General features: G+C 35.3%; 1 protein-coding gene across 1 annotated transcript in view; it reads left to right on the forward strand.

Moving 5' to 3' along the window:
• The window catches only part of ATRNL1 (attractin like 1), a 707,592-nt gene that overhangs the window by 31,856 nt on the left and 652,654 nt on the right, over positions 1-23,082 (forward strand). The window contains exons 4-7 of the mRNA XM_082611125.1: positions 4,200-4,328; positions 5,909-6,117; positions 20,050-20,224; positions 22,789-22,876. Of these exons, the coding sequence (XP_082467251.1) occupies positions 4,200-4,328; positions 5,909-6,117; positions 20,050-20,224; positions 22,789-22,876 (601 nt within the window). The remainder of the gene's footprint in view (positions 1-4,199; positions 4,329-5,908; positions 6,118-20,049; positions 20,225-22,788; positions 22,877-23,082) is intronic.

The following is a 23,082-nucleotide window of genomic DNA, read 5'->3' on the forward strand; positions in this document are numbered from 1 at the left end:
CCTGCTATTTTTTATTGTGTGCTAGACGATCACGTGCTGGACACCATGTTTGTAAAGTCATAGGTAGTGATAATTTGAGGCCTAGAAAGTTATTATATTCCCAAAGAGTGCCTGGGGACACTAGAAATCCACAGTGAACTGGATTCTAATTCAGGTGTTGAGGTAATTCACACCCAAACTGAAGTTCAGTCCCCTGAAGGGCCTGTCTTCTACTAGTTCACTTTTACATGTAGTTTTTGGGGTCTCAGGTCAAAGTGAGGGCCCTGTGTTCTACTTTTTGGTTTCCTAGCTATGTAAAACAGCCCAGTTTCTTAGCCCTTCAGACCTCACCTCCAACTTTGAAATCAGTGAATGCCCATAAGGAGAAATAGCTCCAATTCGTGGGCTTACCCTTTTCTTAGTTCTCCCAGTACCTTCAGGCTGATTTTTTTTAACTGTCATTTTTTCTAGTTGATTTCAGTGGGAGGGTTGGTTGGTCCAAATTGGTATGTTATGTGAGAAGTGTGAGTCCTCTTTCATTTACTGTTTTCAAAACACTTATAAACAAACAACCAAGCAAACAAATCTGCTCTTTTCATCTGTTTCAGAGGGATTAATCATATGTGTTATAAACATCTGGTAATATTATTTTTAGTAATGTAATCATTTGATATAATCTCACTGCAATGAAGAATATATATGTGAAACTAAAACTGGTGTTACAGAATTTTAATTGTGTTGACAGCCTTCTTTTAAAATCTTTTGTTCTTTCACAAACATAAGCTAGTCGATGTTATAATAATTATTACAACATCAAGCATTGATTACTTTTTAATTTGTTTGCTTTTCGAAATGTGTTTACAAAATAAATTATTTGACTATAATATTTCATTTTGTTCTGTCAAATATGATTTGAATGAGGGAATTCAGTTCCTGGTGGTGCCTAAACATAAGTTTAGCAGTGTCTAAAGGCATTGACTATTTTGAATAATGTAATTAGTTGTTAGCAGCTTCTTCTCTTTCTCAGATTTTATGCTTTCATAGATTTAGAGAGGATAGTATGTATAAATAAATGAAGATACATAATTTTCCCCCATGAACAAGTAGGGTTAAAAAGGGAGAAGTAGGGGCTTCCCTGGTGGTGCAGTGGTTGAGGGTCTGCCTGCCAATGCAGGGGACATGGGTTCGTGCCCCGGTCCGGGAAGATCCCACATGCCATGGAGCGGCTGGGCTCGTGAGCCGGGGCCGCTGAGTCTGTGCGTTCAGAGCCTGTGCTCCACAACGGGAGAGGCCACACACACAAAAAAAAGGGAGAAGTAGGGCTTCCCTGGTGGCGCAGTGGTTGGGAGTCCGCCTGCTGATTCAGGGGACACGGGTTTGTGCCCCGGTCCGGGAAGATCCCACATGCCGCTCAGCGGCTGGGCCCGTGAGCCATGGCCGCTGAGCCTGTGCGTCTGGAGCCTGTGCTCCGCAACGGGAGAGGCCACAACAGTGAGAGGCCTGTGTACTGCAAAAAAAAAAAAAAAAGGTGGGGGGGGGGAAGTACCAGTTATTAATTTAGAACTCCTGCTTTTATACATTTATATTTCTCCCCATAAACTTCATTTTCTTTTGTGTGTGTATGAGTAATATTGTCTTTTGGAATAATTATATATTAATGTAATTTGTATAAGTATGCAAAATTCTAAAGAAATATAAAAAGTGTGTATTTTAAGATGACCTAAAATACTTAGATTAGTGTATTGGAAATGTACAACTTTAACTAGAGTAGCATTGTAGTCACTTAGCTGATGTGGAATGTTCTATCTAGCTTCATGAGAATTTGCCACTTGTGGGGAAAAGTAAGGCTATAAGGTCACTTGTTAGAGTACCAAGGTGGTTTTATTTTATTTTATTTATTTAATTGAAGTATAGCTGATTTACAATATTATAGTAGTTTCAGGTGTACAACATAGTGATTTGATATGTTTATATAGATTATACTCCATTTAAAGTTATTATGAAATATTGGCTATATTCTCTGTGCTATAATTATATCCTTGTATCTTACTTACTTATACCTAGTCCTTTGTACCTCTTGATCCTCTTCCCCTATCTTGTTCCCTCCGCCACCCCTCTCCCCACTGGTAACCACTAGTTTGTTCCCTGTATCTGTGACTCTGTTTCTGTTTTGTTATATTCATTTTTTGGTTTTACTTTTTAGATTCCACACGTAAGTGAAAACATATAGTATATGTCTTTCTCTGTCTGACTTAACTCACTAAGCGTAATACCCCCCAAGTCCATCCATGTTGCTGCACATGGCAAAATTTCATTCTTTTTATGGCTGAGTAATATTCCATTTGTGTGTGTGTGTGTGTGTGTGTGTGTGTGTGTGTGTGTGTGTACCATATCTTCTTTATCCATTCATTTCTTGGTGGACACTTAGGTTGCTTCCATATCTTGGCTTTGTAAATAATGCTGCTAAGAACATTGGGGTGCATATATCTTTTTGAATTAGTGTTTTCATTTTCTTTGGATATATACCCAGGAGTAGAATTTCTAGATCATATGGTAGTTCTGTTTTTAATTTTTTGAGAAACCTCTGTACTGTTTTCCATAGTGGCTGCACCACTTTATATTCCCATCAAGAATGCACTAGGGTTCCCTTTTCTTCACATCCTCCCCAACATTCATTATGTTGTCTTTTTGGTGATGGCCATTCTGACAGGTGGAGGTTGATGTCTTATAGTGGTTTTGGTTTACATTTCCCTAATAATTAGTGATGTTGAGCATCTTTTCACGTGCCTGTTGGCCATCTGTATGTTTTCTTTGGAAAAATGTCTGTTCATGTCTTCTGCCCATTTTTTTTTTTTTTTTCGGTACGCGGGCCTCTCACTGTTGTGGCCTGTCCCGTTGTGGAGCACAGGCTCCGGATGCGCAGGCTCAGCGGCCATGGCTCACAGGTCCAGCCGCTCTGCGGCATGTGGGATCTTCCTGGACCGGGGCACGAACCCGTGTCCCCTGCATCGGCAGGTGGACTCTCAACCACTGTGCCACCAGGGAAGCCCCTTCTGCCCATTTTTTAAGCAAGGTTTTTTTTGTTTGTTTGTTTTGTTTTTTGACGTTGAGTTGTATGAGCTCTGTATATATTTTGGACATTAACCCCTTATCAGACATATCATTTGCAAATATCTCCTCCCATACAGCAAGGTTGTCTTTTCATTTTGTTGATCGCTTCCTTTGCTGTGCCAAAGCTTTTAAGTTTGATTAGGTCCAATTTGTTTAGTTTTGCTTTTGTCTCCCTTGCTTGAGGAGACAAGATCCAAAAAAATAATGCTACAGCTTATGTCAAAGAGTGTTCTGCCTATGTTTTCTTCCAGGAGTTGTATGGTTTGTGGTCTTACATTTAGGTCTTTAATCCATTTTGAGTTTATTTTTGTGTATGGTGTGAAGGCATGTTCTAATCTCATTGTTTTACATGGAGCTGTCCAGTTTTCTCAGCACCATTTGTTGAAGAGTCTAGCTGTTCTCCATTGTATATTCTTGCCTCCTTTGTCATAGATTAATTGACCATAAGTGCATGGCTTTATTTCTCATCCCTCTGTTCTGTTCCATTGATCTATGTGTCTGTTTTTGTGCTAGTACTCTTACTGTTTTGATTACTGTAGCTTTGTAGTATAGTCTGAAGTCAGGGAGGGTGATACCTCTGGCTTTGTTCTTTTTTCTCAAGGTTGCTTTGGCTATTCAGGGTCTTTTGTGGTTCCATACAAATTTTAGGATTATTTGTTCTAGTTCTGTGAAAAATGTCATGGGTATTTTGGTAAGGATTGCATTGAATCTGTAGATTGCTTTGGGTAGTATGGACATTTTAACTATATTAAATCTTCTCCAAGGTGGCTTTAAATGAAGGTTTACATATGACTTAAGTTAATGATCACCCTATAGTATTATGACAGAATGGATGGCAGGACAAAAGGGAGAGATGGGACATAGCAGTCCAAATGGTGAGAAGAGAAAAAGGAGTATGGTGGCATGAGAGTAGATGTTAGTCTGTTGGCAGCAGTAGCAGAGCTAATTGGTGAGAAATGGCTAGGAACTCATTTTAGATTTATTCTTCTAGTTGCCCATTCTAACATAGATACTTAGTGATTCTGACAAGAATATTTTGAGTAAATTTTGTGTGATTAACTGTCCTATGTACATTAATATACAGAGTGTTCAATTTTGCTCTCTTACAGTGGTTTGATAGTCCCTGAAATAAGGGGAAATGAAACTGTGCCTGAAGTTGTTACAACGTCTGGCTATGCACTGTTACATTTTTTTAGTGATGCTGCATATAATCTAACTGGCTTCAACATTTTTTACTCGTAAGTATTTTTTCCAAAAAATTCATATTGTAACGATTCTTATAATTTGACATTAAAGAGTTTATTGTTTGTTTTTATAAATGTCTTATATACCAGGAGCAGGCTAGTGTGTTAAATTCCAAAATATATAGCATCTCTTCCTAAGTGACATAAAATTTTAATAATATCCCAAAATACTGTCCAAGCTTGTATAGGATAGTTTCTCAGTCTCAGGACAGTATGGTAACAAGTTAAGTTTGGTTAAAAATTAATTACAGGGCCTCCCTGGTGGCGCAGTGGTTGAGAGTCCGCCTGCCGATGCAGGGGATACGGGTTCGTGCCCCGGTCTGGGAGGATCCCATATGCCGCGGAGCGGCTGGGCCCGTGAGCCATGGCCGCTGGGCCTGCGCATCCGGAGCCTGTGCTCCGCAACGGGAGAGGCCACAACAGTGAGAGGCCCGCATACCGCAAAAAAAAAAAAAAAAAATTAATTACAAAATTAAAAATTTTTGGAAAACGATTAAGTAAACATATTATACAAACTTAGTGTAACTTTACTGGTAATAACAGATGTGTAGGATTGCAGGGAGCCCTCATCTGCCCTACTGTGCCCCAAGGTATTTTATACCTAGTTTGGAGAGTGAATGAGAGCTGAGTTTTCATAGTCCTTCTGTGTTCCAAAGACTGTACTGGATGCTTTATATATATTATATTCTTTAATTCTCTTCTCATCAGTTCTGTCAAATGGGTATTTTTCCCATTTTACACATGAGGAAATTGAGGCTTAGGAGATAAGGTGAGTGGCTATATACCACTGTCTTCTCTAAAATTAAAAAATAGTATTTATTGAGCATCTATTGTGTAGACTCTGTATACATTTTTATATCTGGAAGTCCAAGGGTGAAGTGAATTAGCCAGAGATACTTTCAGTTGCTTTCATTAGGAATGGCCACAGAGGAACTTGATACATTTTTTTTGTTGTTTTCTTCAGGAACGTAGAGAATGATACCAGAGAATTTTTCACGAGGAATAAAATATTCTAAATATCCTTGAATCAGCAGTTTATTATAGGATTTATTTATATCAAGAATTTACACAAGGGAGAATAAATATATAGTAGAATATAATCAGTTAGAGAGCTTTAAAATAAAACTTGGTAAATATCCTTTTACTTCCATAACAGTGTATAGGTGATAGCATGCTGTTTAAGTATTATATAACCAGTTTAAATCTTGGCTTCTCATATTGTTTCAGGTATTCATGAATTTAATTTTTTTCTGTGAAATATATATTCAAAGCAGTTGAGTACTTAAGTCTTTACAAAACAGTGTGCTTGGAACTGTATAGATCCTGCAGATGTTGAGTATGTAGTCTTGGTAGCAGAGTAAACTCATTGAATGAACTGAGGCCAATTGCAAATATGTGTAACCGAATTGCTTTGGGGTTTAAAAGGTACAGAGTAAAGAATTGAAGTCGCATTGTAAAATTGCGTTAAATGAGGCACGTAGACACAACATAAAAACTATAAAGTTAACAAAATATCAGCCAAAGTTCTTTTTCAGTTGTCTTGAATTTGAATATATATAAATTATATTTTACAGAATCAATTCTTGTCCTAACAATTGCTCTGGTCATGGGAAGTGTACAACTAGTGTCTCTGTTCCAAGTAGAGTATATTGTGAGTGTGACAAATACTGGAAGGGTGAAGCTTGTGACATTCCTTACTGTAAAGCCAATTGCGGCAGTCCAGATCATGGTTACTGTGACCTAACAGGTGAAAAGCTGTGTGTCTGCAATGATAGTTGGCAAGGTAAGTGGCTTTTGAAGCATTGATTTATGTATCTAATATATTAATACAAATTCTACACTCATTTGTTTTGCTGTAGTTTACACACCCAAATCTCATGTATTTGTTTTATTTTTAGAATTTCAGTAACAGTCAACTTCTTAATAGCTTGCTTCTTCACAAATAAAATCAGTAAAGATTTTGTCTACGTGCTATTTTGAGAATCAAGTGAAGTTATATATGAAACTCTTTAAAATGTAGACGTGTGATCATTATGATCTTCTTTAATTTTTTGTTGAGTTCCCAAAGATTTGGTGACGTGGCTGAAATTAACACGTGGTACATTCAAATTTGATTTATAATGGGTAATATAAATAGTATATTGCAAAAATAGATGCTCATCTGGGAAGGTACTGGACTATATTAAACTTGTTTCTTGGGAAAGACTGACCTCTTGTGGCTATGTTTTAAAAGAACATAGAGTATTTTTAAAAGTTTAGAAGTTTTACAGCTGCTTATTGCAAAAGCAATGAGAAGAATTGGGGAAGAATTTCTAAACAATTTTTATAAATATTATTAAAGATTAATTTTAGACTGAATTGAAGAGTTTTAACTTACTTAAGTATTTGGGTATAAAATCATAAATCTTGTCATTGTGGAATTTAATGAAGAGATAGGTCCTAGTTATCTATATACTTACCCACCCAGAACTTGCTTTGTGCAGATTATATTTACATATTGAGAGCTTACTTTGTGCCAATGTATTAATCTTGTTGATGGGGGAGCTTTGACTCAAGAAATACATAATCGAAAGTTACATGATCATGTGTTATTATAAAACAGTGTAACAGTAGTAGCCATAGTTCCTACCAGAGCTGTCTAAAAGTAAAAACCAAAGAGAATGGTTTCATATTCAACATTCTTGAGTCAGGTTTGAAAAAATGTTACTAAGTGTGCTGAGTACTTATTTAGAGGAATTATTTTAGGCTTTCTGTAAATTATGCCCATTTTAAACCCATGTTATTTCATTAAAAAATTAGTTGCTCCAACCATATGAAATACCAGTGATTTCTTTCTTTTTTTTTCTTTTCTTAAATTTTCCTCCCACCCTCCCTATCCCACCCCTCCAGGCGGTCACAAAGCACCGAGCTGATCTCCCTGTGCTCTGCGGCTGCTTCCCACTAGCTATCTACCTTACGTTTGGTAGTGTATATATGTCCATGCCTCTCTTTCGCTTTGTCACAGCTTACCCTTCCCCCTCCCCATATCCTCAAGTCCAGTGATTTCTTATTGAATTGAATTTGATTTCGTACTATGATTATGACAGATACAAATTTCTCAGTGTTTTTTTTTTTTTGCGGCACGCGGGTCTCCCACCGCTGCGGCCCCTCCCGCCGCGGGGCAGAGGCTCCGGACGCGCAGGCTCAGCGGCCATGGCCCACGGGCACAGCCGCTCCGTGGCATGTGGGATCCTCCCAGACCGGGGCACGAATCCGTGTCCCCTGCACCGGCAGGCGGACTCTCAACCACTGCGCCACCAGGGAAGCCCTTCTCAGTGTTTTTAATTATACATATAAGGCATATATTTTGTTGAGTGGCTATTTTAATAAATCATGACCTTTCTTCCCTTAAAAAGTGCCTTGAGGTATCTTTTTTTTTCCGTTTCAGTCTTGAAACTAAAATAACGTCCTTTTCTATGGAGAGAATAGTACACCAAGAATATATTTAAATTAAGGCCTGAGAAATAGAAGTATAGCTTATATGCTTGGTGTTTTTCTGACTGGTCTTCATCTGCTATTAGTCCCCATCTCATTTTAACAGTCTTGAAAGCAAAGGAGGGATATATTTGTATAATATTCTCTATGAACAGCTCTGTCCTTTTTTGCTCTTTACTTCCTTCTAGTAGTTCTTTAAATGCTTTATTTTCTGGAGGTTTTGTAATATGTATCTGGTTGAAAATATTATCTTTTGTTTCTCTGGCTTTTGTTTATCAGCATTTCACATTTTATTATTCTTGTCAGGAGTGCCTGAAATCATAAAAATTCCTGGCTCTTAAATGTCTATAAGCAAATGAAAATGGGGAAGCAAATGCTGGGTTTGTTTACTTTTAAAGCAAAGTGATAATATGAATAAGTTTATATATATATATATATTAACACATACACATATATGCATGTACACATATATTTTAAAAAATTAGAATAATGTTAAAGTGCTTTATTATAAAATATATAGAAATCAGATACATTTTTATACCACTATTAATTCTTTGTAACTAAATAATTCATCTCTGAATTGATATGAATGTTTTATGGGTAGTGTTTGGTGAAATGGATATTGTGCGTGTTTCAAGACAGATGATGTGCAGATTGGTTTCTTTGAGCCTCCAAACTGACTCCTGATTCTATATCTAAGGAAGCATAGCTTAAAGTAGGTGGGATTGTTGACTATATCACTGGGTTTTAATTTTAGATATATGGAATGGGAGAAGAAACCATTGAGGGGAAACGGAGAGAGAGATTTGTTTCTAGGGCATCTGAGGAATGATCAAAGATCTGGAGATATTTGAAATGAGAGCTGAGGAGGCAATCTTTATGAGATTCAGAGTCTGGCAGTTTTTTTGTAATGTGTTATTTGGAACTGGATTCTTTGGGTTAAGAATAACAGATTGTTGCTATCTTCATTATATTTTATCCATTTATGTTGGTTAATTTTACTTACTCTGTTTGGTTCTGTGCTAGTATATAAAAAGAAAATAAATGTTGTTTTTTAGAAACTGAGATTTTATTAAGAGAATCCAGAGGAAAAGCCTAGATTTTTGTTAAGTCTTGAATCCCTTCCTCACATTTCTCTAGTGCTTGTCCCACCTAGGCTTCACATCTCCTTGTTTTCCAAATTTAGTTTTTCTATGTAGCATCTCCTAAGAGTTTTGCTTAACCATTACTATACTTTTTTCCCCCTTAGCTTTCTCATCTAAGTCTTTCTTCCTTAACCATCTGCTTTCACCTTTTTACTGTTTTAGGCAGTAGGAGTATATTTTAAGACTAGATGGCACCATTAAAGTCAACTGTCCCCCTTTTTCTGTGGAAAGCACTTGTAACAACCTGAAATAGTAAAGAATATAGTAAATGGTAAAGAATATGGAAAATGCTAGTGCAACATTTTGAAAAGCATACAAGTTTATTGTATAGTGTTTAATTTTGTTTAATAATGTTTAATTTTGTATAATGTTTAATTTTGTTATAATGTATAGTTTTCAAAGACAATGATATATACATGTCAAATAGATTACTTAAAGGGTAGACACCTGTGTGGATTCATCTGCTTCTGTGACATCTTTCACTTAATAAAACTTAAGACTTAATAAGTCACAAGAGGGAAAAAGACAGATTTGAAGAGCATTTATTCTTTTAAGATGGCTTCCAAACATTGGGATAGATGAGGATTTTTTTTTTTTTTTGACCACACCACGTGGCACGCAGGATCCTACTTCCCCTATCAGGGATTGAACCTGTGCCCCCTCCAGTGGAAGCGTGAATTCTCAACTACTGGACCACCAGGGAAGTCCTGAGGAATTTTTAAAAGGCATGAAAATCAAGATATAATAAATTGGATTTATGTTCATATGTAAATAATACAGTAGAACATTAATTTTCAAAGCAGACCCTCAGATACAGTGTGTTCCCACCCCCCAACCCCCGTCAACTCCCTAATCACAGTGGCTCCAGGTTTCTCTCTTACATAACTTAAAAAAATCGGAACCACTATAAGCCTTTGATTTGATTGTAAGCAACAGAAACAGTACTGGCTTATCTGAGCAGAAAAGGCAGTTATTGGAAAGTATTTCAGGGACCACTATCTCCCAGCATTCATTCTTCCCTTCTTTTTAGTGATAGAATTGACTGAGTTTTTAGCTCAGCACATGGTCTTCAGCTACATACCACATTTTTCTGCCTTCCTTGCATCTAGCATGGTTATTGTGCTAAGTTTAGGTAAGTAGGATATGAGTGGAAGTGCTGTGTGGGAATTTTGCATCGTTGAGATCTTTTCCAATGGCTGGTAAATGGCAGTAACTGTAGTAAGCAGTAGCACTTGCCCATTTGCCTCTGGAATGTTTTATGAGAGAGGAATTAACTTGTAGTTTTTTTAAGCAACTTATTTTTTGTTCTCTAAACCTGTAATCTGACTAATACAAAAGGATATTGGGTAGCTCACAAAGGAGATGGGAAGGCTGGAAAAACCTTGGTTAGAAAGGGGTAGGTGTAACAGAAGGCTAGGTGGGTTGGTTCCCAGCAAAGATGAAGCCACAGGATATTCCTGTTACTGCCACTGGACCCTGGGGTACCATCACTGGTGTCTTTACTGTGGATACTGTATGCTACAGGCTTGGGTAGAAAAAATTCTAAATTCTCCCCACATCTTTGTATCACTTTTGAAGATTTGAAGGCCTGCTTAGTAAAATCTACTTGGCTAAACTTAGGTCTTAACCATACCTTGCTTGGCTGCCTTGAGATATAGAAATAGAGAATTTAACTTTTCTCAATTGCTGCCTTGAGATATAGAAGTAGAGAATTTAACTTTTCTGAATTGTGTAGTGGGAAAGGATTCTGTTTCTGAGCAAAATTCACACAGTGAGAGATTTTCCCAAACTAGGAAGGGGGTTCAAATGATTGGAATCTTCTAAATAAATTAAAAAATCCAAATAAAGTATTTTGAAGTGTAGATTGTTGCCATAATTGACAAGGAATGGGCTGAATAGCTCTCTCATGCCTACTCAGAAAAACTTTGCAATGTGGAATAGATGGTAGGAGTAGACACGTTGAAAAGATAAACGAGCAGCCTTCAGGGTACAATTCTTTTCTTAATCTATTACAACAAAACATTTTCCACCTGTTTTATAGAGATGAAAAACAGGTTACCAGGTTTTATATACAAGACTGTTGCTTAGCCATTTAAAATTTGTCCCCGGTCCTTTCCTATTCCAGAATGCCCTGTTCAATCCTATCGTTCAGTCCTTTTACATGTCTTCAGGATATTCTTTTTTTTTTTTTTTTTTTTTTTTTGCAATACACGGGCCTCTCACTGTTGTGGCCTCTCCCGCTGCAGAGCACGGGCTCTGGATGTGCAGGCTCAGCGGCCATGGCTCACGGGCCCAGCTGCTCCGCAGCATGTGGGATCTTCCCGGACCGGGGCATGAACCCGTGTCCCCTGCATCGGCAGGCGGACTCTCAACCACTGTGCCACCAGGGAAGCCCCAGGATATTGTTTATAGATACTTAGTGTTCCTTTTCAGTGCGGTTCAGACACTGTTCTCATGTAAGGATTGAAGTTGGTTGTTTTCAGCCTTTAGATGATTGATTAAAAGACAGTATCTTAATATGTAAATCAGGTAATTTGATAGTTTTTTATAGTGTTTCCGATTCTTTATTGAAAGTTACACTTTGGATTTATCTCAGTTCCTTGAATGTTCTTTGTCCCTAAATATTTCAAGGCCTTTCTTATTTCTGCACTTCCCCCTACAACACCCTCACTCCTTAACATTCTAAGACTGGGTCACATCCCCCCACGTGCTTTCTTAGGACCCTATCTTTTAAATTTATAGCTTTTATCACATTTATGTTTGTGTGATTCTTTATTATCTTTCCTACTGGAATACAAACTCCATGAAGTTAAGAACGACTATGTTTTGATCACCTTTATGCCAACAGCATCTTCTGTAGTGCCTGTTGTATAGTAGGTGCTCAAATTTTGTTGTTGTTGTTGTTGAATGAATGAATTAGAAATGTATTAGTTGCTGGTTTAGCCATATGTGGACATTCAGGTATAGATGTTTTAGAAGACTAGTACTCCAATAACTTATGCAATTTACTTGATATGTAAAGCATAATTTTAAGTATTGAGGGAAACATTTGAATTTGAGCATCTGGTCAGTTATTTTCTTTCAGTCCTTTGGTTTTAGATTTTAGCATTTGCCATTGGGTGGCAGTATTGACTACCAGAGCACACACTTAGATTCCATGGCATTATTCAAGTTGTAAAAACTTGATGATTTTGTTTGTTTTAGAAAAATATAAAATCTTTTAGCTCAGATCCACGAATATTTTATCATACATTATTTTTTTTCTGGGTTAGTCACATAACATATTAGGACAGAATTAGTTACTTTAGGATAGTGTGTATAAGTACACGAGACTATAGGTTGCTTTAAAGAAATCCACAGCATAGCTTACGTTTCCCTTTAGAAATTTAATAATAATGAACGTGATCTCTCTATTTAACTTTGTGGAGAGACAAGCAACAGATAATGTGCTAGATTAAATTCTTCTTTTTTTGTTTATTTTCCCCACCCAGCAAAAACAGCAAATCCAACTTTTTGCAAGAGCCAATAAAATAAGTTTTTATTCCTCAGCTACTTGAAAAGTTGTTTAAAAATAAAAATAGTATTGAGGATGTATATATAACAAGCTTTATGTACTAATTCATTCATTTATTTTTGTTCATTTTATGAAACAAAAATTTTAGAGCTTCTTCCAAGTGCTAGGTACTATTCTAGGACCTTTGAATACATCACAGAACAAAGAAAGTAAAGATCCTGTGGATCTTACATTCAAGCTAAGAGAGACGGACCATAGATAATCAACATAACATATATTATACATATAATATTTTAGAAAGGGATAAGTGTAATGGAAAAATAAGGTGAAGCTGAGAAGGAGGGATAGATAGATCTAGGGATGGGAGTTATAATTTTATTTATTTATTTATTTATTATTATTATTTTTTTTGCGGTACGCGGGCCTCTCACTGTTGTGGCCTCTCCCGTTGCGGAGCACAGGCTCCAGACGCGCAGGCTCAGCGGCCACGGCTCACGGACCCAGCCACTCCGCGGCATGTGGGATCTTCCCAGACGGGGGCATGAACCTGTGTCCCCTGCATCGGCAGGCGGACTCTCAACCACTGCGCCACCAGGGAAGCCCCGGGAGTTATAATTTTAAATAAAATGATCAGGTTAGGCCTATTGAGAAGGTGACATTTGAGTAAAGACTTGAAGCAGGTGAGGGAGTTAGCTCTATAGATATTTAGGAGAAGGGCATTTCAGGCAGAGGGAGTAGCCATTGGCAAAGGCCCTAAGGCAGGAACATGCCTGGTGTATGTGAGGGCCAGCAAAAGGCCAGTGTGCCTGGAATTGAATGACTGAGGGGCAGGTTGTTGGATGTGAGCTCAGAGAAGTTTCAGAGCAAGGAGATGATCGGGGATATGGAGGTAAGGTGCTGGAGTGATGGAGGTTTGTGAGGAATGGAGCTAGCTGAGCTAAGCCTTAGTATTGTAGGCCATTGGAAGGATTTTGACTTTTACCCTAAGTTAAATGGGGAACCATTGTAGAATTTTGAGCAGACGATTGATATAATCTGACTTAGTTTTAAAAGGTTCCTGTTGACTTCTATATTGAGAATAGACTACGAAAGCAGAGTACCAGTTAAGAGACTACTACTATAATTAGAATCTAGATGAGAAATGATAGTAGTGTGGGCAGACAGTAAGGAAGGTAAGAATTGCTTAATACTGAATGTGATTTTAAAACAGGGTTAATAGGATTTATTGATGCATTGGATATGGGGGATGGGAGAAAGAAAAAAGTCAAGGATGACTTGAAGATTTTTTTGACCTTAGAGTAAGATAGAGTTGTCATCAGTTGACATGAGGAAGATTTTAGGAGGAAGATCAGTTTGAATTTGGTATGTTACGTTTGAGATGTCTTTTAGACATCTACGAGGAGATGTTGAAAAGGCAGTTGGAGTTTAGTGGAGAGAGGTCTGTACTGTTTGGGGCTGATTGGCTTAAAAATGTTAAATTGGAAATGGTTGATGATACTTAAAGCCATGAGATCAGATGAGATCATGAGGGAAGGGAGTGTAGAGAGAGAGAAGAGAACAAAGGGCTGTGGGTTACAACAAAATTCACAGAATATTCTGTGCTAGACATAGGTTCCTTCCTTGTGGAAGGTTACCTAATGTTGAAATATTTACAACCACTTACTTTATTGCCTCTGACTTAGGTGGGATAAACAAATCCTGCTTTCAATCCCAGCTATCTCTGTATTTGTCATTTTTAACTAATCAGAACCAGTCTATAAAGCTTTGTTTTCAAGCCTTTCACAACTCAAAAGTAGTAATTGGAAAGCACTGATCTTTGCTAACAGAAGGGCAGTTCCTTTCCATACTGTAATCACATCATTGACCTAAACTGTGAGAACCAAGTATTCTTGGAACAGATCTGGTGTAGTGATTACCACTCACAAATTCATTGTTCTGTAAAATTAGGATATTGTCAGAACAGCCGTGGACATTTATACACTAAAATTGATAACTGTCCTTTGGAGATTGGTTTTATGAGCCTAGAAAATGTTTAGAATACTTTGGAAACTGAAACAAAATCAAAATTTTCTGATGATGTTAGAAGATAGGACTCTTGCAATGATGTTATCTCATTTTGCCTTTTATTGTGGAGAACTTCAGATTCAATATGATCATAAGACTATTTCTGGAGTGATTACAGTAAGTTACATGTACCTCGCTTCAAATCTTCCTTCTCAGCATTCTTTTCCTTTCCTATTAGCAATCCAGTTTCTTTGTGGGAAATTGCCTTTCACTCATTGAGAGTAGTCTTGATGGGATGATAAATCCAGATACCTGTCTATTTTAAGCTTGGTTTTTCAGCCTCTTTTTAAAAATTCTTTGAATTTCCCCATGTTTTTTCAACAAATACCCATTATTCCTTAACCTAGCCAAAAGTAGTTTCTGTGGCTTACAACCAGAGAAATCTAGCTGATATACTACACTAGAGGTACTATTCAGGGAATTGCTGTTAAACTCACTTGAAGACTTTAAACTTTTATCCTTCTTTATGGAAGAAAAGTTATTTTATAAAATTAATTTGTATAAAGCAAATAAAATTTTTGTACTGATTTCCAGTATCAAAACAGAGATAGAGTCCCTTAGAAAAACTTTTCCAGTGCAAAATAGACTACTTTGGGAAAGAAGAAAGACTATAATTCAGTAGTTCTGGAATTGCTTTGGAGAAACTTTCAAAACTTTGTAGTACTTTCTTTATTCTAGGTTTTGTCCTTTGCAATTATTTCTCAATTGTATTTATCTCTGATTATAGAAATTTTTAGTTCTAATCTTACTGTTTTCTTTTGGCATGTATATTTACTATACCTAATAATGCTAGGCTTCATTGACATATTTCGCCTGTCGACTTAATTATACTTAGTTTCCTTGTATATTAAAATGAGAGGATGGACTTCATAATAGTAATAATGTTACTATTATGAAGGTTTCATTATAGTATTTAATATTAAGTACAATCTCATTCAATCTTATTTTATTTTCACAGAATCCTATGTTCTTCTACATATAATCTCTATGATTAAACTGAAGTTTAGAGAAGTTAATTCGTCCAAGGTTTCATAGCTAATAAGTTGGAAAGCGAGGTTTGACTTCATAGCTCTTGCTCTTAATCTTTTATGGCTCTAAAGTTATTTTCATTCATTCATTCATTCATTCATTCATTCATGCAGTAAGTGAATACTGAGGCCAGTCATGTAAGAGTTGTGGGCCATGTTAAGGATTTTTATTTTTAGTGTGATGGGAAATCATTGAAAGATTTTGAGTAGGGAAATTTATATTTTTAATCATTCTGGTTGCATTGTGGAGAGTTGAATGTGATAGGAAGGGAGCAAGAATGGAAATAAGGAGACCAGTTTGGAGACTATTGCCGTAGTCCAGGTGAGATTGGATGGTGGCTTGTACTAGGATGGTAGTTGGAAAGGGAAGGATCAGTGTTTAGAGCCTGGTAGAGGTGATCGAATTTAAAAATGTTTATAATTGGTAAGGTACAGACACTTAGACACCAACCAGTCAAAACAGCATCAGCTGACTTTAGGACTGGGGCAGGATCCTGGATGAGCCATGCTGTGCCAGGCATTACCCCTTTAGTTGTCTTTTGGGAGAGTCTGGATAATCTCAGAGGGGTCAGGGGAACTTGGAAGGGGAAGGCCTGGTACCTGCAGCAGCATCTGCTTAACAATCAGTGAAGCATTTCCATGTTTTAACAGTTGGAAAGGCTGTATTCCTGCATACGTAATGAATGTCAGTCCAGGATTTGTTGGATATGGGTGTGGGAAAAAAAGAGAACTCAAGAATAGCTCCAAGATCTTTGCCCTGAGCAACTGGGTAAATGGAAGTGCCGTTTACTGAGATGGTAAACACTGGTGAAGGAGCAGATTTGGGAGGGAAAAAAATCAAGATTTTAGTTTTGGACATGTTAAGTTTGAGATGATTATGAGACATCCAAGTGGAAATGTCATGTAGATAGTTTCATTTTGAGTCTGGAATTCAAGAGAGATTATGAGAATGGAGGTATAAATTTAAGAGGGATGAGTATAATTCCACTTTGGATTGTAGAACAGTGTCAAAAATTTATCTCGCAGTAGACTGTCACTAATGCTGAAAGTTACATCATTAGAAATTCATTTATGCTCTTTGGATTAACCCATGGAAAAGGTAGCATATTAAATCTTTATGAAAACCCACTGTAATGTGAGTTAGTTTATTACATCTTTTTCAAGACAGCTGTGATCTGCTTACCTTGAGGAGATTCCCATATTGATTGATAAAAGTTATGCAGGGAGAATTATGCAGAGATGTTCCATAACAGGACAGATAATGAAGTGGTAGATTTTTCATGGATGTGTTCTTATAAAAAGGGAGTCTTGGATGGCTTTAAATGATATTTAATTGGTGGTGAAGCCTTTGTGTGTATAAAGTATTCTCTATAGTTATTTGTGTTTTAAATTAGTATTCAGTTTATAAATTTACATTTTTAATCATTTTAGTTATGAGTGCAGAAAACTACAAATTAACACATCTAATTTTCCTTACACGTTTAAGTCATATTCATCAATCTTTCTATTTATAAACTTACTAATTTAGAGTAAAATAAAGACAATCTGTAGAGTTTGGCTATAGACCATTCCTTCTAATAACTGCCAGAAGTTACATAAAATAAGGTAGTAATAAAGAGGAAGAATTTGACTGCAGGTTTGCATAGAAAAGTAGATACTTTAGATTATAGAGTAAAAATTTAAAAATCTCTAAAATCCAATTTCTTGTATTAAATAACAGTATTTATCTGAAGTTAATAAATAAAATAAATTTAGTTATTAGCATTAGTTTCCTATAATTGCTGTAACAAATTACCACAAACTTGATGTCTTAACACACATTTATTAAGCTCTTACCATTCTGGAAGTTAGAAGTCTGAAATATGTTTCACTGAGCCCAAATCAAGGTGTTTGCAGGGTCACACTCCTTCTGAGGCTCTAAGAAAGAATCTGCATCCTTGACTTTTCCAGTAATAGAGTTTCAATCTCTACATTCATTAGCTCTTTTTCCCTACTCCATCTCCAAAGCATGGAGCACAGCATCCTGCTTCAGTGGTAATATTGATTTCTCCTTCTGTAGTCAAATCTCTCTTACAAGGACGCTTGTGATTACATGTAGAGCCCTGTGCTCTAGAGCCTGCGAGCCACAGCTACTGAGCCCGCATGCCACAACTATTGACGCCTGAGTGCCTAGAGCCCATGCTCCGCAGCAATGAGAAGCCCGCACACTGCAAAAAGAGCAGCCCCCGCTCACCGCAACTAGAGAAAACCTGTGCGCAGCAACGAAGGCCCAATGCAGCCAAAAATAATAAGTAAATAAAATAAATAAATTTAAAAAAAGAATAGATACCTAAAATACCTAAAATTGAAAAAGAAATAGTACAAAGAATATACAAATGCCCTTTACCCAGATTAACCTATTATTAACATTTTACTCTTTTTGCTTTATTATTCCTGATTTAAAATAAATCTACATTTTTCTTTTTAAGAAAACAAGATATAGCATTTAGATCAATTAGGTATACCACTTATGTGTAATGTCCATATGATCTTATTTCTCTTCAGTTAAGTTAGAGGTTGGTAAACTTTTCTGTAGAAGGCCACATAGTAACTATTTTCGGCTTTGGGAATTGTATGGTATCTGTTGCAACTACTCAACTCTGCTGAGTACTGCAGAAGTAGCCATAGATAATACTTAAATGAATGAGCATACTGTGTTCTTAAGAAACTTTATTACAAAAACAGGTAGTGGGTTGGATTTTGCTCATGGGCTGTTGTTTGCCAACCTGAGTTAAATGAGTTCTAAGTGGTTTAGAATTGTAGTTTAACTTAAAAAAAAAAAATCACTGTGTTCCTTTAATTTCTTTGGTTACCAAGGAATAGTTCACAGTCTTTTCACTCAGAAATTATAAAGTTTTCTATATTTGATTTAAAAGATTGTATTGTTATCAAAGAGATAACCTAGATAACTAGATAACCTAGATAACCTAGATAACTTTGTACATGAAAAATACAGACTCATAGAATGTAAGCATTGAAAAGGACTTGGAAGATGAATGAATGAATGCATGGGTGAGTGAACAAATGAGAAAATGAAAACTGTAAAGGCTAATATTTCTGAAATTAGAGTCTGGAAGCTTTAAAATTTTGTGATTCAGTGATAATCTAAAACTTTTTGATATAAGCAAATTTAACATCAAGTGATTGATCTCATAATTGTGTAAAAATGCCACTTGATTGCAGTGCCAGCATTTGTGTTGACTAGTTAGGACCAAGTAGTATCCTTATTGCAGGCTAAAAAGAATATTGAAGAGTACTGATACTTTTGTGATAAGTGAAGGTCAACAGATGTTATGGCATATTATATGGATAAAAAAGGTTTGTAAAAGATAAATGAAAGAAAAGTGCTGGGAGAATTATGTTGTCAAAATAATATAGGTATCTTAAAGTTGCATAAAAAAGGTGCTGTGGAATTGATATCATTTTCCACTTAGGGCCAATGATTTACTTTGAGCAGAACAATACCATCCATCATTTTAAGCAAAAATTAATTTTAATGATTTTATGTTTGTTTATATATATAATTTATAAGTTTATGTTGGTTTTATATTTATAAAAGAACTTTAAACATAAGGAATTTATTCTAGTTTTTGTGTAAGCATATTAGTTTCATTAGAATTAAAATAATCTGTGAGCCCTTAAATTTGATGAAAATACATTTCCTTTAGGAGCATTCCTTCCATAACTTAAGTTTGAGAAACACTGATCTAGCCTAGCCTGCTACATTTTACAGATGAGGAACCAAGACTCATGAGTAACATCATGAACATGGATAGGAAAAGGCAGTGTTTTTAACTTAGAGTATTTACGTTATCCTGCACTCATTAATAGTTTTTATTATGCATAATAATTTTTTCTGTTTGAGGATAATAAGCCTCTCTACTGATGCCAATTTTGGTTGTTCTTAATAAGAATGATGCTAAGAAAAAATGTAATTTTATTTTTATATTTCTTTAATAGTTTACAATTTATGAATGCTTTAATTTCCACTGTCTTTAAAAAAATTAAATATTTATAATAATCCTTAGGAGATAGATTGTTATTTCTGTTTTATAGATGAAGGCTTGATGATGGCAAAGGTAAGCAGACTTTCCCAAGGTCACACTTTTAATAAGAGACAGAACTGGGATTTGAGTACATTGTTTTCTGTTCTAATATCCTATTAGCATACTGAAATAAGTCTGGAATTTATATCATTTAAGTAATTCTTTCAGATTGTATTATTTATTTGAACGTATCCAAGTCTGATTTGAGTGTATGATTTTTTCCTCTGTAAGCATTACATTTGCTTTTAGAGTTTTTCCTGTAAGTTATATTTCAGACCATTTATGTACATTATATTTATTAATACGATGAGCATTGGATTCTTAAATTCTCTTAATCCATGTATTCTATTTCTACAATCTAAGGTCTTTGTTTAATGCATTGTGTTGTTTGATTTTTTAAAATAGGTCCTGATTGTTCTTTGAATGTTCCTTCCACTGAGTCTTACTGGATTCTGCCAAATGTTAAACCCTTCAGTCCTTCTGTAGGTCGGGCTTCCCATAAAGCTGTTTTACATGGGAAATTTATGTGGGTGATTGGTGGATATACTTTTAACTACAGTTCTTTTCAAATGGTCCTGAAGTAAGTTTTCTTTTTTTTTTTTTCAGATTTTCACAGTCTAATTTTTAAGCTGGATATTTTTCGGTAATAAGACTATCCTAAAGGCCTTATGTTATTGATATACAAATTTATGAATGATTATTTTTGTAATATATCTGTTTTCCACATAGGACTGATTTGAGAATATATAAACTCAGTGTATCAATAAGTTATTTGTCATTGGGCATATAGGTTTGTTCTATATAGATATTTCATTAACTTTCTGGAGTGCTTTTAATAAATTCTGAATAAGAAAATATTAACTTTAAATAAGCCCAGGCCAGGCCAAGCCTATATTGGGCATTATGAATACTGCTACCTTTTATTTTTTCAGAATGAAGTATAATTGCTTATATAAAAGTACTTTCAGTTTTTCTGCAAATTTTAATTTACCTAAACTTTTACTTTGCATTTACTTTACAAGCTTTTGTTGGGAGAACAGTGCCAGTATTATAAGATTGGCTATGCATTTACTGTTGACCCAATAGAGATTGTCCTTTGCGTGATTGGATGACAAGGAGAACTGCATGGATGCTAGCTTTATCTGATTTTTTCAGTTGATAATTTTATTTTATGAACTATTCAATAACAGAATAAAAGAGGAAATAAGAATAATTTGATTATCAATGTTGTTTTCAGGGGTGATATTCATAATGTGTAATAACTGATGCAACTTGGGCATCAACCAGTTGGAACTGACCCTGGACAGTGTACCATAATGGTGTACATACCCAAAAGGGTTGCCGTATTTAGTAGATAAATATACAGGGCACACAGTTAAATTTGAATTTTAGATCAATAGTGAATAATTTTTTAGTATGCATAGGCCTCATAATTTTATTTTAGTTTTTGGTTTTGTCCCAAATATTGCATGGATCATACTTACACTAAAAAATTGTTGTTTATCTGAAATTCAGGTTTAACTGGGCATTCTGTATTTTATCTGTAAACTCTAATTTCTGAAAATATTCGTCCCTTTAATTTTGGGGATCAAAAAAATTCTGTGTTATAAGAGGAGATTGCTTTAAAACTATGATTGAATAAGACTGGAATTAAAGTATGAAATAAAATAAATTCTGGAGAGAGGGAGGAAGAATTTTAGGTAATATTTAAGTGAACAATTAGAATTCTGTAACACAGTAAATGAAGGATAAAATATAGTAGAAAGAATTGAAAGAGAGTTGGTAGGATTAAAATGAATTGTTAAGATGTGCAAAGAACCTGAGGAACCGAGAGTTAAATGTGGAAAAGAAAAGGAAATTAACTATGATTCATGAAAATGAAAAGGTTGTGAAAATAAAGTAGAACTTTGGATTAAATTGTGGTATTTGCAAAGTAGAGTTGTGAAGATACAGTATAGTTGTCAAGGAAACATGTAGATCCTAAAAGTTTGTGTTCTGTACAAGTTAAATAGCATATTTTAAATTAAGTGATGAATTTTACTTGATATTCTCCTAAACATATATTTTCTACTTGAACCAGATAGTTTAATTTTTTTTTGTCTGAAACCTGGTTCTTTTGATTACAGTGTTTATTTAGCTTTATAGTAAACTAGAGGTATCAGCTTAGAAGTAATCAGCAACTTTGTTGCTGTTTTCACAGGTTAGAGAATATTTTTTCATTTTTCTGAATGTGGTTTAGCTGTAGGTAAGGATATTTAAAAGCTTTTAGAAGTGATGGTGTCAGTTATAAGTTGATTTATCTTCTGTAGTAGAATTTAATTGAGGTGTAGATGTTATGCTTAAGACAAATTATTCAGTAAATAATATAAAAGTTTTGTATTAGTGTCTATTAAATTAGAGAGTATTTTACGGAACATTTATACATCGACATTAGAATTAATATGTATTCATGGGCATAGCAAATTATTTTGAACACTTACTTTGTGCTTAGTACTTGGGATCTATCAGTGGACATAATGAATATCCCATCTTTGTGAAGTTAGTGAGGAAAGACAGGCAATTAGAAAAAAATGTAATTAGCATGATAAATATATATATTATAAATAAATTATATATATGCACATATATTCATATACAGATATAGATAGATAGCAAGATAGGTAGCAGGGGTAAGCAAATCAGGAATGCCAAAGAGGAGGGAGTTGTACTCACAAATGTAGTCATGTACGCTTCATGGGAAAGGTGAGAGCTGAGCAAAGACTTGAAGGGGTCAGACATTGGCAGAGAAGAAAGCCAGACAAAAGCCTTAAGGTAGGAGCTTCAAGGAGGCCCAAGTGACTTTAAAAGTTAGAAGAGCTCACTATTGTTTAGGTTAATCAGCTGGTTCAGAACAAATTAACTCTGGTAATAAATAGCCTAGTCAAGTTATTGTATATTATACATTCAGATGATTGAATCCTAATTTAGACTAGATATAACTTGAATGAGTCTCTATTAGAAATTTCTAATATGGTATATGAAATTATGAGTTTATTCTAATTGTTTTTGAATTTAATGAATATTTAAATACAAGAAAGCATATGCAAATTACAAAACTGAAAATGAATCTTAGCTTATGAAGTTATTTTTTTTTCTTGTTTTCAGTTACAATTTAGAAAGCAGTATATGGAATGTAGGAACTGTATCAAGGGGACCTCTCCAGAGATATGGGCATTCTCTTGCTTTATATCAGGTATGAATCCTGCTTTAAATTTTAATCTTTTTTTTTCTTTTTTTAGACTTTAGAGGAAGAAATACTAAATCTCAGATTTATTTCAAATATTTAATAAGAACAGTAGACCATATGAATCACAATAACTTGAGATGTCAAAGACTTTTACACTATTTTAGTAAAAAAAAAAAGATTTTAATACAGTCCTCCATTGAACATGAGAAGAA

The sequence above is a fragment of the Mesoplodon mirus genome (genome assembly GCF_964341445.2).
Source record: "Mesoplodon mirus genome assembly, chromosome: 2".
In the NCBI taxonomy this organism is placed as follows: domain Eukaryota; kingdom Metazoa; phylum Chordata; class Mammalia; order Artiodactyla; family Ziphiidae; genus Mesoplodon; species Mesoplodon mirus.